We start from the raw sequence: 18,375 nt of genomic DNA, 5'->3' as shown, positions 1-18,375 counted from the left end.
AGGCTATGATTGACGAGATGTCTGCTTTACATACGAGTGGTACTTGGGAGCTCGTCCCTCTTCCTTCAGGTAAATCTACTGTTGGTTGTCGTTGGGTGTATGCAGTCAAGGTTGGTCCGGATGGTAAGGTTGATCGTCTTAAGGCTCGTCTTGTTGCCAAGGGATATACTCAGATATTTGGGCTCGATTAATCTCCCGTGGCTAAGATAGCATCAGTCCGCCTTTTTCTATTCATGGCTGCTGTTCGCCATTGGCCCCTCTATCAGCTGGACATTAAGAATGCTTTTTTATACGGTGACCTTGAGGATGAAGTTTATATGGAGCAACCACCTGGGTTTGTTGCTCAGGGGGAGTCTCGTGGCCTTGTATGTCGCTTGCGCCGGTCACTTTACGGTCTAAAGCAGTCTCCTCGAGCCTGGTTTGGTAAGTTCAGTACAGTTATCCAGGAATTTGGCATGATTCGGAGTGAAGCTGATCACTCTGTATTCTATCGGCATTCTGCTTCGAGTCTCTGTATTTATCTGGTGGTCTATGTTGACGATATTGTTATTACCGGCAATGACCAGGATGGTATTACTAAATTGAAGCAACATCTCTTTCAAAACTTTCAGACTAAGGATCTGGGCAAACTAAAGTATTTTCTGGGTATTGAGGTCGCTCAGTCTAGCTCAGGTATTATGATCTCACAACGAAAGTATGCCTTAGATATTCTTGAGGAGACAGGAATGACAGGTTGTAGACCTGTTGATACCCTGATGGATCCGAATTCTAAACTTCTGCCAGGACAAGGGGAGCCTCTTAGCGATCCTACACGATATAGACGGTTGGTTGGTAAATTAAATTACCTTACAGTGACAAAACCTGACATTTCCTTTTCTGTGAGTGTTGTGAGTCAGTTTATGGATTCTCCGTGTGATAGTCATTGGGATGCAGTTGTTCGCATTCTTCTGTATATAAAATCAGCTCCAGGCAAAGGTTTATTGTTTGAGGATCGAGGCCATGAGTAGATCGTTGGATACTCGGATGCTGATTGGGCAGGATCACCTTCTGATAGACGTTCTACGTCTGGATATTGTGTCTTAGTAGGAGGAAATTTGGTGTCCTGGAAGAGCAAGAAACAGAATGTGGTTGCTCGGTCTAGTGCAGAAGCAGAATATTGAGCGATGGCTATGGCGACATGTGAGCTAATTTGGATCAAACAATTGCTCAAGGAGTTGAAATTTGGTGAGATTAGTTAGATGGGACTTGTGTGTAATAATCAAGCTGCTCTTCATATTGCGTCAAATCCAGTGTTCCATGAGAGAACTAAACACATTGAGATTGACTGTCACTTTGTTAGAGAAAAGATACTCTCGGGAGATATTGCTACAAAGTTTGTCAAGTCGAATGATCAGCTTGCAGATATTTTCACCAAGTCCCTCACTGGTCCTCGTATTAACTACATATGTAACAAGCTCGGTACATATGATTTATATGCACCAGCTTGAGGGGGAGTGTTAGAATAGTCATGTAATTAGGAGTAAATAACCCTAATCCAATATGTATTAGGAGTAGGATATGTTATGTGTGTATATAGGGCTCATTGTATCGTGTTAAACACAAGTCAATATTAATCAATAATATTTTTTCCCGTGCATTCTCACAGTAGCTATTAGCCCGATTAGACCTCGAGGCCTTGCTCCAGCAAGCTCGAGGCCCAGCCTAGCGACCCTTTTTGGTTTGCATTCCTTGTTTTCTTTACTCATACTTAGCATCCATTGCCTTACAACTAGTATTAAGATAAATCACGTATTTTAGAACAACAAAATCAAAATATAATTGTAGTTACCATTTTCAAGGTAAACAAAAACTACAATGGGTTCTCCTTTTACTCAAAATGGTGTTATTACGAAGTACTGTGTCGCTGGCATGGGCTTGTTGTGCCACAAGCACTGGTTGCAGCCTTCCAAACAAACACACACAAAGATGAACCAGAAGTGATTAGGCATCTGATGAAGGAGATTCTAGAGATGATGGAAAAGGCATTTGATGTTCATCATGCAATGGATGATCTTAACTTCTAGGGAGGAATGGAGGATCAGTACTGGGATTAATTAGAAAATGAAAAATTTCATAGTTACAATGATTATCCTGTTTTCCCAACAGTTGACGAGTGGGAGGGACTACCTAAGTTTCTACTACAGATGTTGGACGTAGGTGCCCCATATTGTTGTAGAAATTAGGCAAGTGGTCTTCTTGATGATAGTGATGAGATGCGAGAAATATGTGTCAACTGGGGCCTAGATTACGATGCCCTCGGTCCCAAAGGGTACGTACACGATTTTGACGAAGAAATTAAAAACAGTGACAATGAAATAGTGCTAGATAGCGACGATAATAGCGAATGACAATTGTTTTTTTTTTCTTGGGGTTTGTGTTAAATTGTTGTACTGAAGTATTAATGCTAAATATCAATATGACTTAACACCAATGGAAACATAATTGTATTTCATACATTCTGCAAGATCAACATGTACATACACTCATTACAACAAATTACTGGAAATAAACACTACGGGTATCCTTGATAATTGGGCACATTGGATGAACTTCCACCGGGAGCTGAATTACCACCGCTACCCAAACCAGCTGAAGGACATTTACGACGGTCATGTCCTGTTTGCGAGCATATGTCACATTTACGCGCATAAACGGTATCACCAGCATCCATTTGGTTCCGTATACGCGTTCTTTTTTGCACTTGTAGATTACGCAAATACTCCTTGTTACACACCATTTTAAATAGTTCCGGTGGTCAATAATGCTCAGCACCCACTGGCTGCAACTGTCCACTATAGATATTTAAGTATGCAGCAACACTATATTCTATATCAACGTAGCTGGTTTCCGCGTAACTTGTATGTTGAAAGCACTTCACGGTATGTAAGTACGGCATGTGGTAGGTGGACCATTTCCCACAAGAACACAACCTTCTAGCTTCATTTACGGTGTGTGTATTATTCCCTCGATTTTGAAGGATAGCGGTGTGAACTCAAAAATATTTTGCTCATTGCAATACTGTAAATATGAATGCCAATGTGCTCGCCTCCTGTATTTCTCAAATCTTTTCATTGGTATCGGCATAAATTCAACACCCCTCTCCATCAATGACGATGCACCTCTAGCCCTTTCAACAGACCTCTCCGCCATCTGTTTGAATGACATCCGCACCATGGCAGTGACAGAAAATCCACGTGCAGACTTCAATAACCCGTTGAAAGAGTCTGACACATTTGTAGTTAGGATTCCCCATCATCTGCCACCATCCACATGCAATGTCCATTTGTCAAGCTCATGTCGCATCAACCAACGATAGGCTCTTTTGCCTTCCTTCCTGATCGATTCCATGCGCCTCTTGAATTTACACTCTTGGTGATCAGTTGCAACCATCCAAATTAAATCATGCAAGTCCTTGTTGGGATATGCCTTCTGGAAATTGGCCATCAGGTGCCTCACATAGTAACAACGGTATGCATACGGTTCCTACCATGCAGGAAAATGTTGTACAAAACTTAAAATACCACCATGCCGATCAGATATTAGACAAATACCTGAACGTTGTCTGATAACGTGCTCCTTCAAGTGGTTCAAAAATAGCGTCCACGTACCTTGGCTTTCATTGGCACAAATAGCAAAAGATAAGGGAAATATACATCCATTACCATCTACTGCAACATTGATCAACAACTTAATATCATACTTTCCATAGACATGAGTGCCGTCTATGGATATTACCGGCCGACAATGCACAAACCAACAATTGCAAGTTTGAAGGCCCATAGCACATATCTGAATATATGTTATGGTATTCTAGGACTCCGCTCAAGCTTTCATTCAACAACAGTCTCGGGGTTAAGTGCTGCAATGTGGTCATGTACCTGGTTAGAGATGCCAATGACTTATCCCAATTATCATAAACAATTTAAACGCACGTTTGCACCCGAGAAATGCCTTTCTTTTGGTAATGGTGCACCTATATTCCTGGTGGACAGATGTAATACAATCTTTGATCTTGTACCTTATGGAGGCTTCAATGTATGGAACCAAGACAAGAAAAATCAAGTCAACATCCAAGTTAAAGTGATTCCCACAAAATGTGTCCATTTCATAATTGTGGGTGCCAATGTATTTACCCACAAACCACATATTTGTTTTCTTCTTCCTCGCACGCAGCATCCAATTACAACCCGTAAACCATCTACGACAAATAACCTTGTATACATCTGGACATGACTCCCATACCGTCATCTCACGGTACTCTTTTACGCTGTACATTTTCACCGCCCTGCTTAGGCGCGATTTATCAGGAAAAAGCATGCCTTTTGACAGCACCGTTGGTCTAGATTCATCCCACATTGCTACCCGAATTTTGTCAATATCCCTTGTGGGGGCATCCGCATCCGACATACTTGGCAAATGATCAAGGTAGGGAATCTCCCTTGAATGAAACGACACATGAGACTCGTACACTCTTGGTCTAACGGGAGGTGGAGCATGCTCCCTCGTCAAATCAGGTTTAGTATTATCTTCCTCATCATCATCATCCTCGTCAGGGAAGGGTGCGTCATCTCCAAACTCATTAGCATTGTTGTCATAATCATTATTCTTTTCCTAACTCTAAGCATCTGCTAGATCCCGATTAAATATGTCATCTTCGAGCAATTGAGTAAGGACAGGACCATCAAGTTGCTCGTTTTCACTACACAACCAAAGAAATAATGAGTTACTCAAATTAGTCCAAACACTACATATAACTTTATATATTCACTTACAAATCATAATGTGTTGATATTCCATGATGCACATTATCTTGTTGATGCTGACTCCCGGATGGACCACCATGATCCAACACACCAAAACTAGGCATACTCCAACTGGCCATTGGTTCAAACTTGTAAAATTCATATTTGGTCGATACCCCCTATGGAATATATACGTGTTAATACAAATTCAATACAAAAAAATATACATCATAACACAAAGAAAAATTAAATTATACCACTCGGCTTGTGGATTATGAAAACTAGGGGAGAAATTATTTCCTCGCTCCTCATTCGCTCGTGGAGATAAGTTCAGATCTGGCCAAACTCTTTCAGCCGGAACCTGTTCGGCTAAAACTGCTCCAAAATAACCACCCAATGATTGAGGGATATTCTACTTTGCGCAACCTCATTATTGCGAACGTCTTCAGCCTTGACGTACATTTCCAACAGTTTTATCACAATAAATTTTCGGTATTCATCCGGAGTCCTCAAAAAATCTCTCAGAGTTTCATCGTCTTCAATGTTAAACTCAGCATAACAAGCAACCCCTTGCGGAGTTACAGAATACGGATATCTTTCGGTTACTTTAATATTCACCGAACGTTTGCTCACACTCATTTTTTTACATAACAAAAATATCAATGTATCGTACTCCATTGTAAGTGACAACTTAACATGACACTGTGGAGATAAAATGTAGCTTACTGAGTTATTCGCCACCACAACCTCACTCCCCCAATATAATAAAACCCTAACTCTTCGCTCTTCAGACATTATGACAAAATGCAAAACAACTTAACAAAGAAAAATTTCACAAGACTTGAGAATATTTCTGAATAGATTTTTACAAAATCCTTACCGTTTTTAAATAAGCCAAAAACCAGTCCAGGGTTTCAATTTTTTGAGGTATAGCGTCTTAACTTAAGGCGCTATACATAGTTGAATTATTGTTTTGTCAGTTAAGCCCAAAAGAATTATTTGTGGGCCCACATAACATAAATAGCGTCTTAATAAAGAACGTTAGATGCTATACTTAACTGGCCAATCGGCTGTTAAAGTATAGCGTCCTTTTAAAAAGACGCTATATAAAAATTGGTCACCATATTTGTTTTCTACACATTTCGGTTCTTTGAGTCCAAAAAAACCACATTTTGATTCCGGACTCATGAAATCCTGGTGATCTAGCGGGGCTTTACGTCAATACAATAATTAATAGAACAAACCGTGTGGTTCTGAAATGTTTAATTTTCTCGGGAATTCCTTAAAATTCAGTTACAACTCTACTTATGTAATTTTTATTTGTGAGGTCAAATGAGGCAATGAATATCTAAGCACCCAATCAAGTACACAAGAGTATTGGACGTTCCAATATCATAGCTAGAAAATAACAAAAAGATTTTATTGTAACAGAGAAATCTGCAATTAGCTATTATATAAACAAATCACAAGTTGGTAAATGGAGTGGGATCAGTCTTTTTTGAGAATTAGTGGGTTGGAAGTTGAAATTTCGTTCCCATGTATGATGCATGACTTTCAATATAAAAAAGATACAAGTAGTGTTAAACATCATGATGGATATTATATATCATTAATTAATGGAGTATAATTGATGAATAGATGTGTGGGAGTAATTTATACAAAGTTGTTGACTGCACGTCTGCACCAGCTTCGGTCTCGTAAGTACAACACCTTTTGGTCTTTAACTCTTATCCACTGGTTCTCCTATTTGATGTATTTGAATAGTACTGTACCAGATAACGCTGTGGTCAATAGGAGACGGTTAGAAGCAATTGCAAATCGTTTAGAAGAGTATATCAATCGTTTGGACCAAATTGTATGATAACGTACCATATTAGAATTTAGACCATTTGCAACTTGGGAATAAGAGTACATATCCAATGCCACTAGTGAGACTCTAATTGCTAGATTCAATACTAAAAATATGCTAGTAACTTGTAAGGAGAACATACTACATTCATCCTAAAATCAATGGCTAAGTGCAGAATAAGAGGTCGAAGCTTATAATTTTAATGAGTCAACTTGAACATTGATTTTTAGAGTTTAAAAAATGTAAACGTGAAAATTACATAAAAGAACTCTAAATAACAATTTTTTGTAACAAAATTATTTTATAAAATATTTGAAATAGTCGAAAAACCCTATCTTATTTCTCAAATAATGATCACTAGGTAGCCATACAACACTCAGCCCAAGCAATGCCCAAAAGTCCCATGCCCGAGACAAGGAATTGTTTCAAATGTTCGTTGTTCAATATCTCGGCTGCTCAAGAAGTTTGACTAGTTGCTCTAACATATGAAATAAAATTGACAGAATCCACTACAAATATTATTTTCATTATATGACAATTTCACATGAAATTGGTAAAAAAATACATACCAGTTCTATAAATAAAATACAAGATTTATGTTTAGTTATTTTTTATTTTTTTTCTACTTAAATTATAAACCGATGAATTAAACAAAAGAAAAGGTTGGTTGGCATTAGGGGTGATACTTTTAAAATATTACTAGTCTTATGATACGCGCGTTGCGCGTGTACACTATCTCAATGAAAAAAAAGAATATTAAAATATTATATTTAATCTATCTATATATAATAGGAGAGGCAAAACAAGGATAGAATGACAAGTGTCAAAATAAAAAATCTACAAGTGTCCAATTTTAGGACAAGCTACAAATTTGGAGATTCAAAAAATAATTTAAAATAGAAAATCAGTTCCAAAATTTAAACCTTCCTATTCATTTAACATCAAGATTGAATCTCACGTTTTTTTATCATTTTTGTTTTAAATTAATTATCATAACCTTGAATTAAAAAGCCATTTGGTCAACATTTCCTATATAGTATCGTCAGATAACCAAGTTAGGAATACTTACAACTTTTTTTAATCCTTAGGGGGGCTTTTCTTGATTGGAACAGTGTTGTCTGAGACGGTAGATGATGCCATGGGCAAAAAATATTTGTCGTGATGAATTACATAATCAGCTTTGTGTTTGCACACAAAATGTGTAGATTCTGAATTTGTTATTTAAAATAATTTACCCAGTAATATTACTAATATTCATCATTGATAATGATTTAAGATAACAACTACGCCTCAATTCAAAAATATTATTAGGGCTTAATTACTTTATCCATTTATATCTATATTTATATTACTACAAAAGTTGGAACCTCAAAATTTAAAAGTTAAAAGTTATTATCTATATCTATATTATTATTTCTGGAAACAGCCTCCCTGCCCCTCAGGGTAGGGGTAAGGTCTGCATACATATTACCCTCCTCAGACCCCACTTGTGGGATTATACTGGGTTGTTGTTGTTGTTATATCTATATTATTATAAAAGTGTGAACCTTAAAAGTTAAAAGTTAAATTACCACAACACCTTTCTAAATAGCTTAAATATATTTTTTTAAACTAAATAACCTTAATATCATTTTAAAAAAATAAAAAATAAGGGAAAGAAACTAATAAGGCCGAAATACTATGGTCTCTAACATATTAGTTTCATGGTCAGACACAACTTCTCATGGTTACAGTTAACTTGAAAACTTCATACGAAAGAGTAGCATCAACTTTGACTCCCATAGAATAAGAATAAGAATGATCTTAAAAGTTCACGTTCCATTGCAGTTACAACTCCTAATAATAAGGAGATACACAAAGCAACGGTTACAATCTTTTTAAGTACAGTTTTAAGCCAAATCTTTCATGTCTTCACTTGCTGTTTCAACTAAATGCATAAGTTTTCAGTTCCAAACGCCCTAGGTTTCAATTACAATGGCACTCAAGGAAGAGAAAAATCAACAAAGGAGAAGAAATTTACCAGTGAATACGCTCTAAAGCTAGAAGCTTTCTTATCCAACTTTTTCATCTTGGGGCTTCTGTAGTTATATTGATTTTTGCCGTTTGCATCATCATTGTTCTTTTACATAAACATCTTCTTCCCTATTGCTTCTAATTTGTGCTTTTGTTTTATCTTCATAGTAATTGTAACGGTTGCTTTGGAAAGTGTAAATGTTACTTCCCTGTTCCTTCTCTTTTCACATTCTTCTTTTGTGTTTTCCTCTATTTCTTCTTATTTGTTTCTTTGTGTAAAGAAACACAAGAAAGATTATCTGGGCAGGTAACTAAGATGGAGAATCTACAGAGCTTGCTTTCGGTCAGAAGTAGATAAAAACAAGGAAGAATTGGCTTAGACAACTTGAGTATGACACTAATAATACTTTTATTTAGCTTGATTAGCATACATTCAAAATTTCCTAATTTGACTCATCATTCTCTATTTTTATGCAGCCTAGCACCTATCTAGACCAGAAAGAAAGGTATATCTCATATATTGAATTTGTTAACAAAGAACTTATTTTGTTTTCAATGGCTGTCCTTCATAGATCTATTCCATTAATGCTTGACGGTCAAAGGAAGATTCTATTATGTGCCTTTAAGAGGAACTTTGTTAATATGTACAACATATCGTGTAGTAGAAGTGGCCTTTCTCAAATGGCGCTAATATATTTGTCTGAGAATTAAAATATGGTCAATCATCTAAGATTTTATAAATGCTTTCCTCACTAGCTATTTTCTAATGGATACATGTGTTTCCTTATGACTTGAATGTATGAATATCCAGTACATTTACATGTTCATAAAATATTGCATTTACATGCTGTTTTATGTCTACAGTATTTCTCAAGTGATATTTCTTATAAAAAATTATATTTAAATTCCCCGTGCAACGCACGGGTACAGATACTAGTTTATAAAATAAAAGTATATGCTTCTGAAAATGATAAATGTTGATTATGTTAATATATTCAATTATAAACATATTTTAGTTTTATAATTTCATCACTCCAAATTCAAAAATTATCATTCTTCCTTCCCGATTTCAATATTCAAACATGCAATTTAAGAGATTTATAATTTTAGTTTTAAAATTCTAATTTAAGAATTTCACCCAAAAACGAATTAGGTTGATGAATGATATTAAATAATAGTTTCCTGCTTATTATCTCTTCTTCTTTTTCTGTTTGAACCTACGATAATTTGACTTGGCTTTAATAGGGAAATTAAATATTAAATTTTCGGTTCTTTTTTCCCTTTTAAACCAATGAAAATCATATTTGTTTGGGATATATTAATTGAAAAAGGAGTTTCTCACTTGTTCTCTTCTTCTTTTTCCTTTTTTGCCATATGCAATTTTGAATTGTCTAAAAATAAATTTTATTTGTATTTACAATTTTGTCCAACTTAAAATGCACTTACGAAGAATAAAAAAGGAAAATGATATTTCACTAAGGGCTTTGTGTTTTTAATATAGTATAGATAGATATATAAATATTGATATAATTATAGGTATAGACATAGATATAGATAGATATGTAAATAAGAAAATAGTTCAAAATAAACTAAATTTCACTATAAATGCTTTCCAACTGATAATATCCTGATTTAACTTTGTATAACTATTAAGAAATTGAGAATAACACATCTTCCATAGTAAATAAGATATGATGTTACTTAATTTAATCAAAATATAAGAGAGAAAATATTATATTAAGAAAAAGAAACGTGAATCTTCATGCTATTTTGGACAAAAATGTGTTCCCTTCCGTTTTAAAGTAATGTCCATCTTTCTTTTATTTGCCATCAAATAAACTCTTTAAATGAAATTTATTTTCAATTTGTTTTAGTCTTTAAGTTACAAAATACGGCACTTGAGAATAAGAGTGAAAAGTTCTACTTGAGTATTTGGTAAGAAAACATCTAAGTCAAAAGCGTGCTTTAGTAATTGAATTACAATTATTGGTTAAATATTTGATGTTGAAGTAATAAATTCTAGAAGGAACTAAATTATATAACTAAACTCTTAGTCGATTTCAAAATTTTAATTATATAAGTTTGTACATAGTTCGAATATGGAAAAATTTAATCAATAAACTTTAATTGTTTTTGTAATCCTATATATTAGGAAATAATTATGACTATTCCTAAATATTAGAGAAATAATTTAATTAATATCCCTAAATATTAGGTTATATATTAAAAGACTATTTTGTCCAGTGTGAACTCTATTTTAAAAGGGTAAAAAAGGCGAACGACATTTCGCTAAGGGCCTTCGTGCTTTTAATATAGTATAGATAAATATAAAAAGAATGATTTAAGTGATACTTAAAATAACAGACCCAAAAACGATTCTCGAAAAACAAAAGCAAAGCTAATATTATATAAAACAAAAAATCAAATTTAAAAACAATAAGTCCTACATTATTGGAAAAAAAATCAGAAATAGTATGATTTACAACTGCTAATTGAAATTAGCTATAGTTTAAAAAATAATCGAAATTTAGTCACTCTTTCATGCGAAAATAAAATCTGAATAAAAGTACCTTTAAAAAATTCGAAAAAGTTCCAGTATAATATGTTGGAGTTCGAATTTTTTACATATGAATTTCTAGCATAATGTGCTAGAATTCATAATGTGTCGGAGTTCCAACACAATATACTAGAAGTTTATACACAGGAGTTCCATAATCCAGCATATTGTGCTGAAACTTTTCGTGTTTTTTTTGTTGGTTTTCCATCCGTTGTACGGTACCCGTATTGGGGTTCGACTAAATTCGAATTCGCGCCGGAAAGTCCCACATTGGGGGTAAAGCGCTCCCTAATAAAGGCGACTCCATATCTGGGCTCGAACCCGAGACCTCTAGTTAAGGATGAAGGAATACTTACCACTCCACCACAACCTTTGTTGGTGGAACTTTTCGTGTTGAAGCTAGAGTACTTTTGTCCTGATTTTATCTCCGCCTTAAATAATGGTTACTTTTCAATAAATTTGCAATATTTTTCAATAACTACCCGGAAAATGGCTATGCATGCTATGCTATTTTGACTTCATTATTGAACATTGACTATCAGCCCATCGGAAGTTTTGGACCAATTTACTGATATTTGGATGGCCCAAATCAGTAAGCCCATCCAATTTTGCTATTTTCAGGAATAGCAGGAATACAAATCCTCGACACATGGAGATGACCTTATTACGCACATTGACTGGATCACTAAAACCTGAGAATCTCCGCCATTCTCAGACCGGTAAGCCCGTGAATTTTTGTTTCTCAAAATATTTACAAAGTGCTGCAATTTCTAAGTATATACTCAGACCAGCTTCGAGATTCAATTCGGTCCCTCATCTCACTCACATTTCCAGTACTCCTATGGCTGATTCTACTTCTAGGTCTGCAATTACATTGTTTACCTTTCTTTTTGTTTTACTTTGCTGTACCTCTGTATATAAGCAGTTGATGCACTTGCACCTAGTGTCTCGTGCTCAAAATACATATAAGCAATTGATGCGCGTGCCTCTACTTTCCTAATATATATGTATAGAGGAAATTTAAAGATTTTAAAAATAATATTTATATATATTTATCGTCGTGTGTTGTTTGTTTATCTTCTAGCTTTTTCCTGATTGAAATTGATTCTGCAAGTGTCTTAAGCAGGGTTGTACCGCAGCCTGAGTGTGGCGGAGATGCTAAATCTGAAAATGTGAGTTCTAATTTGACTGAAATTATAGTAATCCGTCACGGTGAAACGGAATGGAATGCCGATGGCAGAATTCAGGTCATTTCCTGCCCCGCTTTAGCTTTCTGCTGTCTTTTCTTTGCTAATGTGTCTGACTTTTTCTATCTGGAATTGTATTTTCTTAAAATTTTAGGGATCTATGCACAACAAAAGTGGCATGCAAAACGTTATATTCCCTCCGTTCCATTTTATAAGGCCTTGTTTGACTGGTAACGGGTTTAAAACAAGCCATGGACATATCTGTAGCTATAAATTACCTCATTAAAGGTAAAATGAGAACTTTAAAGTTAAATTGTTTCTAAATACGAAAATGTGTCCGTGTTTTTGGAACATTCTAAAATGAAAAGTCTGCTACATAAAGTGTGATAGGGGAAGTATCTTGATTTTGGAGTATTTCTAATCTAGAAAACTCCTTTCAAGCTAGCGTCCATCTAGTTTGTTACAATTGTCATAGCAAAATAGAGTGCTTAATCTAATGTTACTTTATTCAAAAAAAAAAGAAAACAAGAATGTTTAGTCTCTATTGTCGTTGTTGCTCGTATTTAGTCCATCATCTATATTTTGGAATCACATTGAGGAATTTTGACTACCAAAATTTATGTTCGCCAGAAAATGTTTACAGAAAACATGTGAATGTATGCAAATAAAAAGACATTTCAAAATATTGAAAAGGTTTCACATGCAGTCCATTATTTGTAAATGTAATCTAAAAGATCAACTTGTACCTCCATGGCTCTTTGTATAGTTTTGCTCATATCTAGTTTTCACCTCTGTACCTCATTTCTCAATTGCAATAGTTAATACATTTAATTATCATTTTCCATCACCAGAGATTGGTATGGATTTGCATCAGGGATGTGGCAAGGGGTTCTTTCGAACTATTAAGATACCGACTTCATCCTCATTTACATCCATGTGACGATTACATGATCTTTGGAGAATGAGCTCCTAGATCACCTCAGAATTGGTTGGGAAAAGATAGATGAAATGCTATGCAATTGCTCTTATTAATAAACATAAGGGACTAAGTGTTTATATTTTTCTTTTCGTAAATGTGACCACGTTTTTCATTCCTTATATATATATATATTCACATCATATTATAGTTTTTCGGCAAAACAATTGCATTCCAGTGATTGGAATCCTTCATATTGCAAAATATATGTGAGGTGATAAATTTTAGCAAAATTATCTACCATGTGCTCTTGTTTTAACATTTTTGAGAGATCTTCTCGCTAATTTTGAGCTGCCTTGTTTCTTCTCCTCTAACTCATATATAAGACTTAAATGTCCTAGTTCGCTGGGAATGATAACCGGTTTATTTGAAAACCTCATTGAGATTGGTACATCGTACATGAAGGATCAGATCTGAGCATAGAGGATATATTAGTTTCGTTTTACATAAGCCCATAAATAAAGCAATTTGCTCTAAATATGAAGACACTCATTTAATTTTGAGATTACACTAATTATTCAATTTCATTTCAAAGACCTTTACAGCATTAACTTCCTTTGAGGAACAACTCGGACATGTTACCTCACCATTATAAAATACCAACAATCACCTTGCTTATTTATATAAAAGTGAAAAATATAGTACATTTACCTTTTAATTAGACTTAAGTATATTGTTTTTACTTTTATCATTCAAGTTTCTTTATATGACCTGCAGAAAATTGTAAACCTACAGTAGTTGTGTTAATTATTTATATTAGTTGACACTTTAGGTGTAGAATGTTTCCTTTCTTTATTATCGAAGAATTAAAAATTTGTACTATGGTTCCATTTTTTCGAAAAAGATATTCCTTACTTTGCTATATATATTGGCAATGTAAAGGATATGTACTTCACCATGTCCAATATTCCACCCAGAACACTGCCCAGAAACACATAAGCCCCACTTGCCTCAGAAAGGGCGTGAAAAGGTGGAAGACTGAAGGTCATTCAGTAAAAGCTGTGACAGGGGAACCATTCTTTTTAGGGTAGCTACACATGTTTTAGCCAGATAGCTGCAATTTGATAACTGTGTCAGTGTTTTAATGGGAAGATGTCAATGGTGCAATGTTTTTCTTAAAGATTGTAGATGATAAAGTACAACCTCATAAAGCAACCCTCAGGGCTTGGCCCGGTGGCAATAGACTTGAGCCTTGGGGTTTGCTGCCTTTCAAGGTCTCAAGTTCGAAACCCACTGGGTGCAAACAATTTCTGAGGGCCATCGGACTGGGTAAAACCTGAATTAACCGTGGTGCACTTGCGGGAAACTCCTTGCCGAGGGCCTGTGCACCCCTGGGATTAGTCGGGGCTCTTAGAGACTCGGACACCCGGTGCAAATAAAAAAAAAAAAAGAGTACAACCTCATAAAGCATAAATGGCATAATGTAAAACCAGAGGAAATACGGATAGAATTTTTTTTAAAAACCCACATCTAAGGTGGTTGAAAGTCCTTGATCATTGGGTGCAATATGTTAAGTAATACTCTCCCTGTTGGTGTATGATTCTATGGGACAAATCGTATTCACTTGAACTTCTTGTAAATTGTCAGCATTTAGTCTTTTATGGTAAATCCTATAACAATATATGGATCATGACGAAAGGATGCGATAACTGATACTTGTTTCATCTTTAACCAGGGGCATTTAGATGTCGAATTAAACGACAGCGGGAGGCAGCAAGCTATGGCGGTAAGTCACTGTAGGACAGTATTTGTTTGTTATTTCACTTAAATGCTTTGAACTGTTGGGATGTATAATTTTTTGAGATGGACACTTCTGCATCTTTTGTAAGATATATGAATTTGAAAGAGAAGAAAGGTGTTATGGCTTCACGCTTGGCTTAAGTACCAAATTTGTTTCCCCTTTTCTATGTCTATCCTTTTGCTGCCAATCTTTGCCTCCATTAGTGGGCGTAGGTATGTTTTTCTCACCTCTTTATGAACAATATGAGTAATGAACTTGTATTAATGTGATTGTGAAAAGATTTGAGTCCTCAGATACAACTATGCTGGCTGTTCAACAGAAGTTAAGTGAGATAATCCATTTCCCTTTATCATTTTCTTTGTTTTCATGATGGGGATTGGAGGTGGGGGTTGGGGCTTGGGATGTTACGGTTTCCCAGCTTAAAAGCTTTTAAGGGAGTTATATGAACTTCAACCTTTTCTTTATTTCATTTCATTTTTCATTTTCATTTTTGGGGTTTTGGTGCAATGCCTGAAGTTAATTTCTTGAAGGTGGCAGCCCGGCTCTCTAGGGAGCCAAGGATCTCTGCCATATATTCATCTGACTTGAAACGGGCACATGAGACAGCAGAGACAATAGCAAGGAGTTGTGGGGGTCTAGAGGTATGAATTCACTATAAAAATGCATTGTCAGAATTGAGATTAGAGATATAAATTCAAATTCACCGTAGCTTTCACATCATGTCTGATTGTGTATTTTTGGTTTTGTTACTCAATTGGATAATGCAATAAATGAGAAACTTCTGCAAGTTCTTTAACTTATTAGTTAGTATATGGAAGAAAGTTTGCAGCAATTGTTTCATGATATCTATTTTACTTTCAAAATCACTTTCTATTATCATTTGTTTTCGAACTATATTTTTCCTGAATACTCTTGTTTTTCCCAGTAATGAACCTGTGGTGTCAGCTCTGTTTCCACTGTTTAGAGACTTTTGTTGTGGAATTCCTCCTGCTTTTAACTTTCACCTTTTCTTGACATTTTAGTATGTAGCTTTACCTTTTCAGTGAAGCCATCACAACTAAGCAATTGTTGCTTCACTTCTTTTTCTTGTTAATGTGATTGTTATGAGCATGAGCAGAGCAGTTCAGTGATTCCGTTATGTGTTGTTGTCCATTGATGTTCTCTATATGCGCTAAGGAATTGTATGATATAGCTCTTAGCCTCTTAGTAAGAAGGTCTTCCATAGTTCCATAGATGGACATTAACTCGAAAATAGCATGCAATAATATGAGGTGAAATATGCTTAAGAGGCCAAGAAAGGGTTAGGGCTCTGTGTAGTTGATATTCAAATCTATGGTATGAGTCTATCTTCTGATTCAGTCAAGCTTAGATTCGGGAGGCAATATAAGCTCATCAACAATGTTAACAAGCTTTGTGGAACAGATGCAATGCATGGATATGAGGGAGGGAGAGGGGGAGGTGTTGAGGGTTTTATAGCTGTATGTAATCTCAGATAAAGCTGACTACCAAACATATTGGAGTAAAATAATTACTTTTATGTCTCGGTTTGTGCTTAATATAGGTCATTAAAGATCCAGACCTTCGAGAGAGACATCTAGGAGATCTTCAAGGTATTTCTCTCCGTGAAGCAGCCCAAAGCCAACCGATGGCTTATAAGGCTTTTCTATCTGACCGGAGTGACCAAGTAATTCCAGTGAGTAGTCCTTTTCTCCTTTTACTATTACTGCCATGATCAGCTTTATCCTTATTCATTTGAATAAACTTGTAGTCATACTAAATATGTGCTTTCTTCAATTTGCTTCTTTCTTTATTTCTTCTTTTTGGCAATCCGATCTGCTTCGTCACATATAAATGTAACAAATATGAGCTCTAAATTGGCAAATCAACCTAAAATCCATCATCAAATGTAAGTGTTAACTGCCAGAGGTGGAACCAAGTTAGAATCTGGATTCCTAGTGCATAGGATCGAGTACCCACTCCCAAGGTAAAAAATGAAAAAAGAGGGGAAGGAACATAGATTGCATGATCTAGTCTGTCTTATGAAGGGTTTGCATGTATTCAATTCTCCCACAACTTATTTGCAGGGAGGAGGAGAAAGTTTAGATCAACTTTATCAACGCTGCACTTCTTGTTTACAGAGGATTGCAAAGAAGCACAGAGGTATTCTTTTAACTATTGGATTGATAAAAGAGTGATACATCACAAAGATGATTTTTTTTTTCATATGAAATGTGTATTTACCATGTAGGAAAACGAGTCGTCGTGGTATCTCATGGGGGTGCAATCAGAGCACTTCACAGGCGGGCTTCCCCGCATAGGCGGTCTAAAAGTAAGATCTGGAATACATCTGTCGGTATACTTCACTTGTCTGATAAGGATGAGTGGACTATTAAACTCTGGGCCGATATAAGTCATCTCAACAAGACAGGATTTCTGGACTCAGGTTTTGGTGGGGACAAAACTTCGGGTTGATTTTGCATGCCACTCTCAACGTTCGGTTTGCTGGCAAAGAAGTACTTTACATTGTTTGGCATAAATGAAAATATAGAAAGTACTTTACATTATTTGGCATAAATGAAAAGAATTATTTCTGTCACCCTGTGCGGTAGTGCTTCCTCCCTCCGTATAATTCAAACCTCCAACCTACTCGGTGGTGGAGGCAACTCAATGATCGAGCAAACTTAATCGTTATTTTTCTGTTCTCTATTCTCATTGGTCTATTTTATCAGTCAATGCACAATTTTTTTTTTAAGTATGCTCTTGCATGACCATGTCTTGAATAAATAATTACTGATGTCATATGTGGACAGCTGCAGCTACTTGTTTAACCTAAAGTCTAGAATGGGGATGAGATGTTGGGGCGCAGTATATGTTTTTACATTATGTAGAAGGCTAGATCCCTTCTGACTTGAACAATGGGACATTGGGCATCTTTGGTAGTTGCCATTCTCTTTGGTGGAATAAGTATTTATGAACATGCATTAGTTAATGTTTATAGAAGAAATCAAAAAGGCTTTTTGTTGATGAATCATTCAAGTGATAAAAGTCATGGCCCGCGTTATTGTGTATATAGAGTATTATCTACTTACCTCAAGTTGCTACTGTTTTTATTAGTGTACATTACATATGTAATTTTTTGACGAAATAGACATTTGTCCCAAGCTGTCAATAGCAATTATTTAGACCAAATAAATTGTGAAAGCACAAACTTAGTAACATGCAATCAGTAAATGGGTGATGGCCTATCAAAGCGACCAACTAACGTTTCCTG

General features: G+C 35.5%; 1 protein-coding gene across 3 annotated transcripts; it reads left to right on the top strand.

Annotated features, from left to right (window-relative positions):
• The first annotated feature begins 11,850 nt into the window (after positions 1-11,850).
• Positions 11,851-17,872, top strand: LOC109237884 (phosphoglycerate mutase-like protein 4). 3 transcript variants are annotated; one of them, XM_019404278.1, is made up of 7 exons: positions 11,851-12,061; positions 12,327-12,447; positions 15,039-15,089; positions 15,635-15,745; positions 16,666-16,797; positions 17,189-17,264; positions 17,353-17,872. In XM_019404278.1, exons 1-7 carry the CDS (start codon positions 11,856-11,858, stop codon positions 17,574-17,576), a joined length of 921 nt encoding a protein of 306 aa, XP_019259823.1. In that variant the 5' UTR covers positions 11,851-11,855; the 3' UTR covers positions 17,577-17,872. The 3 variants fall into 3 exon arrangements, with proteins under 3 accessions (XP_019259823.1, XP_019259822.1, XP_019259824.1); XM_019404277.1 differs by having other exon boundaries at positions 12,315-12,447; XM_019404279.1 differs by lacking the exon at positions 15,635-15,745 and having other exon boundaries at positions 12,315-12,447.
• The last annotated feature ends 503 nt before the right edge of the window (positions 17,873-18,375 follow it).

Source organism: Nicotiana attenuata, unplaced genomic scaffold (genome assembly GCF_001879085.1).
Source record: "Nicotiana attenuata strain UT unplaced genomic scaffold, NIATTr2, whole genome shotgun sequence".
In the NCBI taxonomy this organism is placed as follows: Eukaryota; Viridiplantae; Streptophyta; class Magnoliopsida; order Solanales; family Solanaceae; genus Nicotiana; species Nicotiana attenuata.
Note: the sequence above shows the minus strand (reverse complement) of the source record. Positions and strands in the feature narration are given on the sequence as shown.

Coding starts and splice junctions, on each gene's coding strand:
- LOC109237884 (XM_019404277.1), top strand. CDS start 11,856: ATGACCTTATTACGCACATTGACTGGATCACTAAAACCTGAGAATCTC. Junction 15,746..16,665: donor GGAGTTGTGGGGGTCTAGAG/GTATGAATTCAC, acceptor TGCTTAATATAG/GTCATTAAAGATCCAGACCT. Junction 17,265..17,352: donor GATTGCAAAGAAGCACAGAG/GTATTCTTTTAA, acceptor TTTACCATGTAG/GAAAACGAGTCGTCGTGGTA.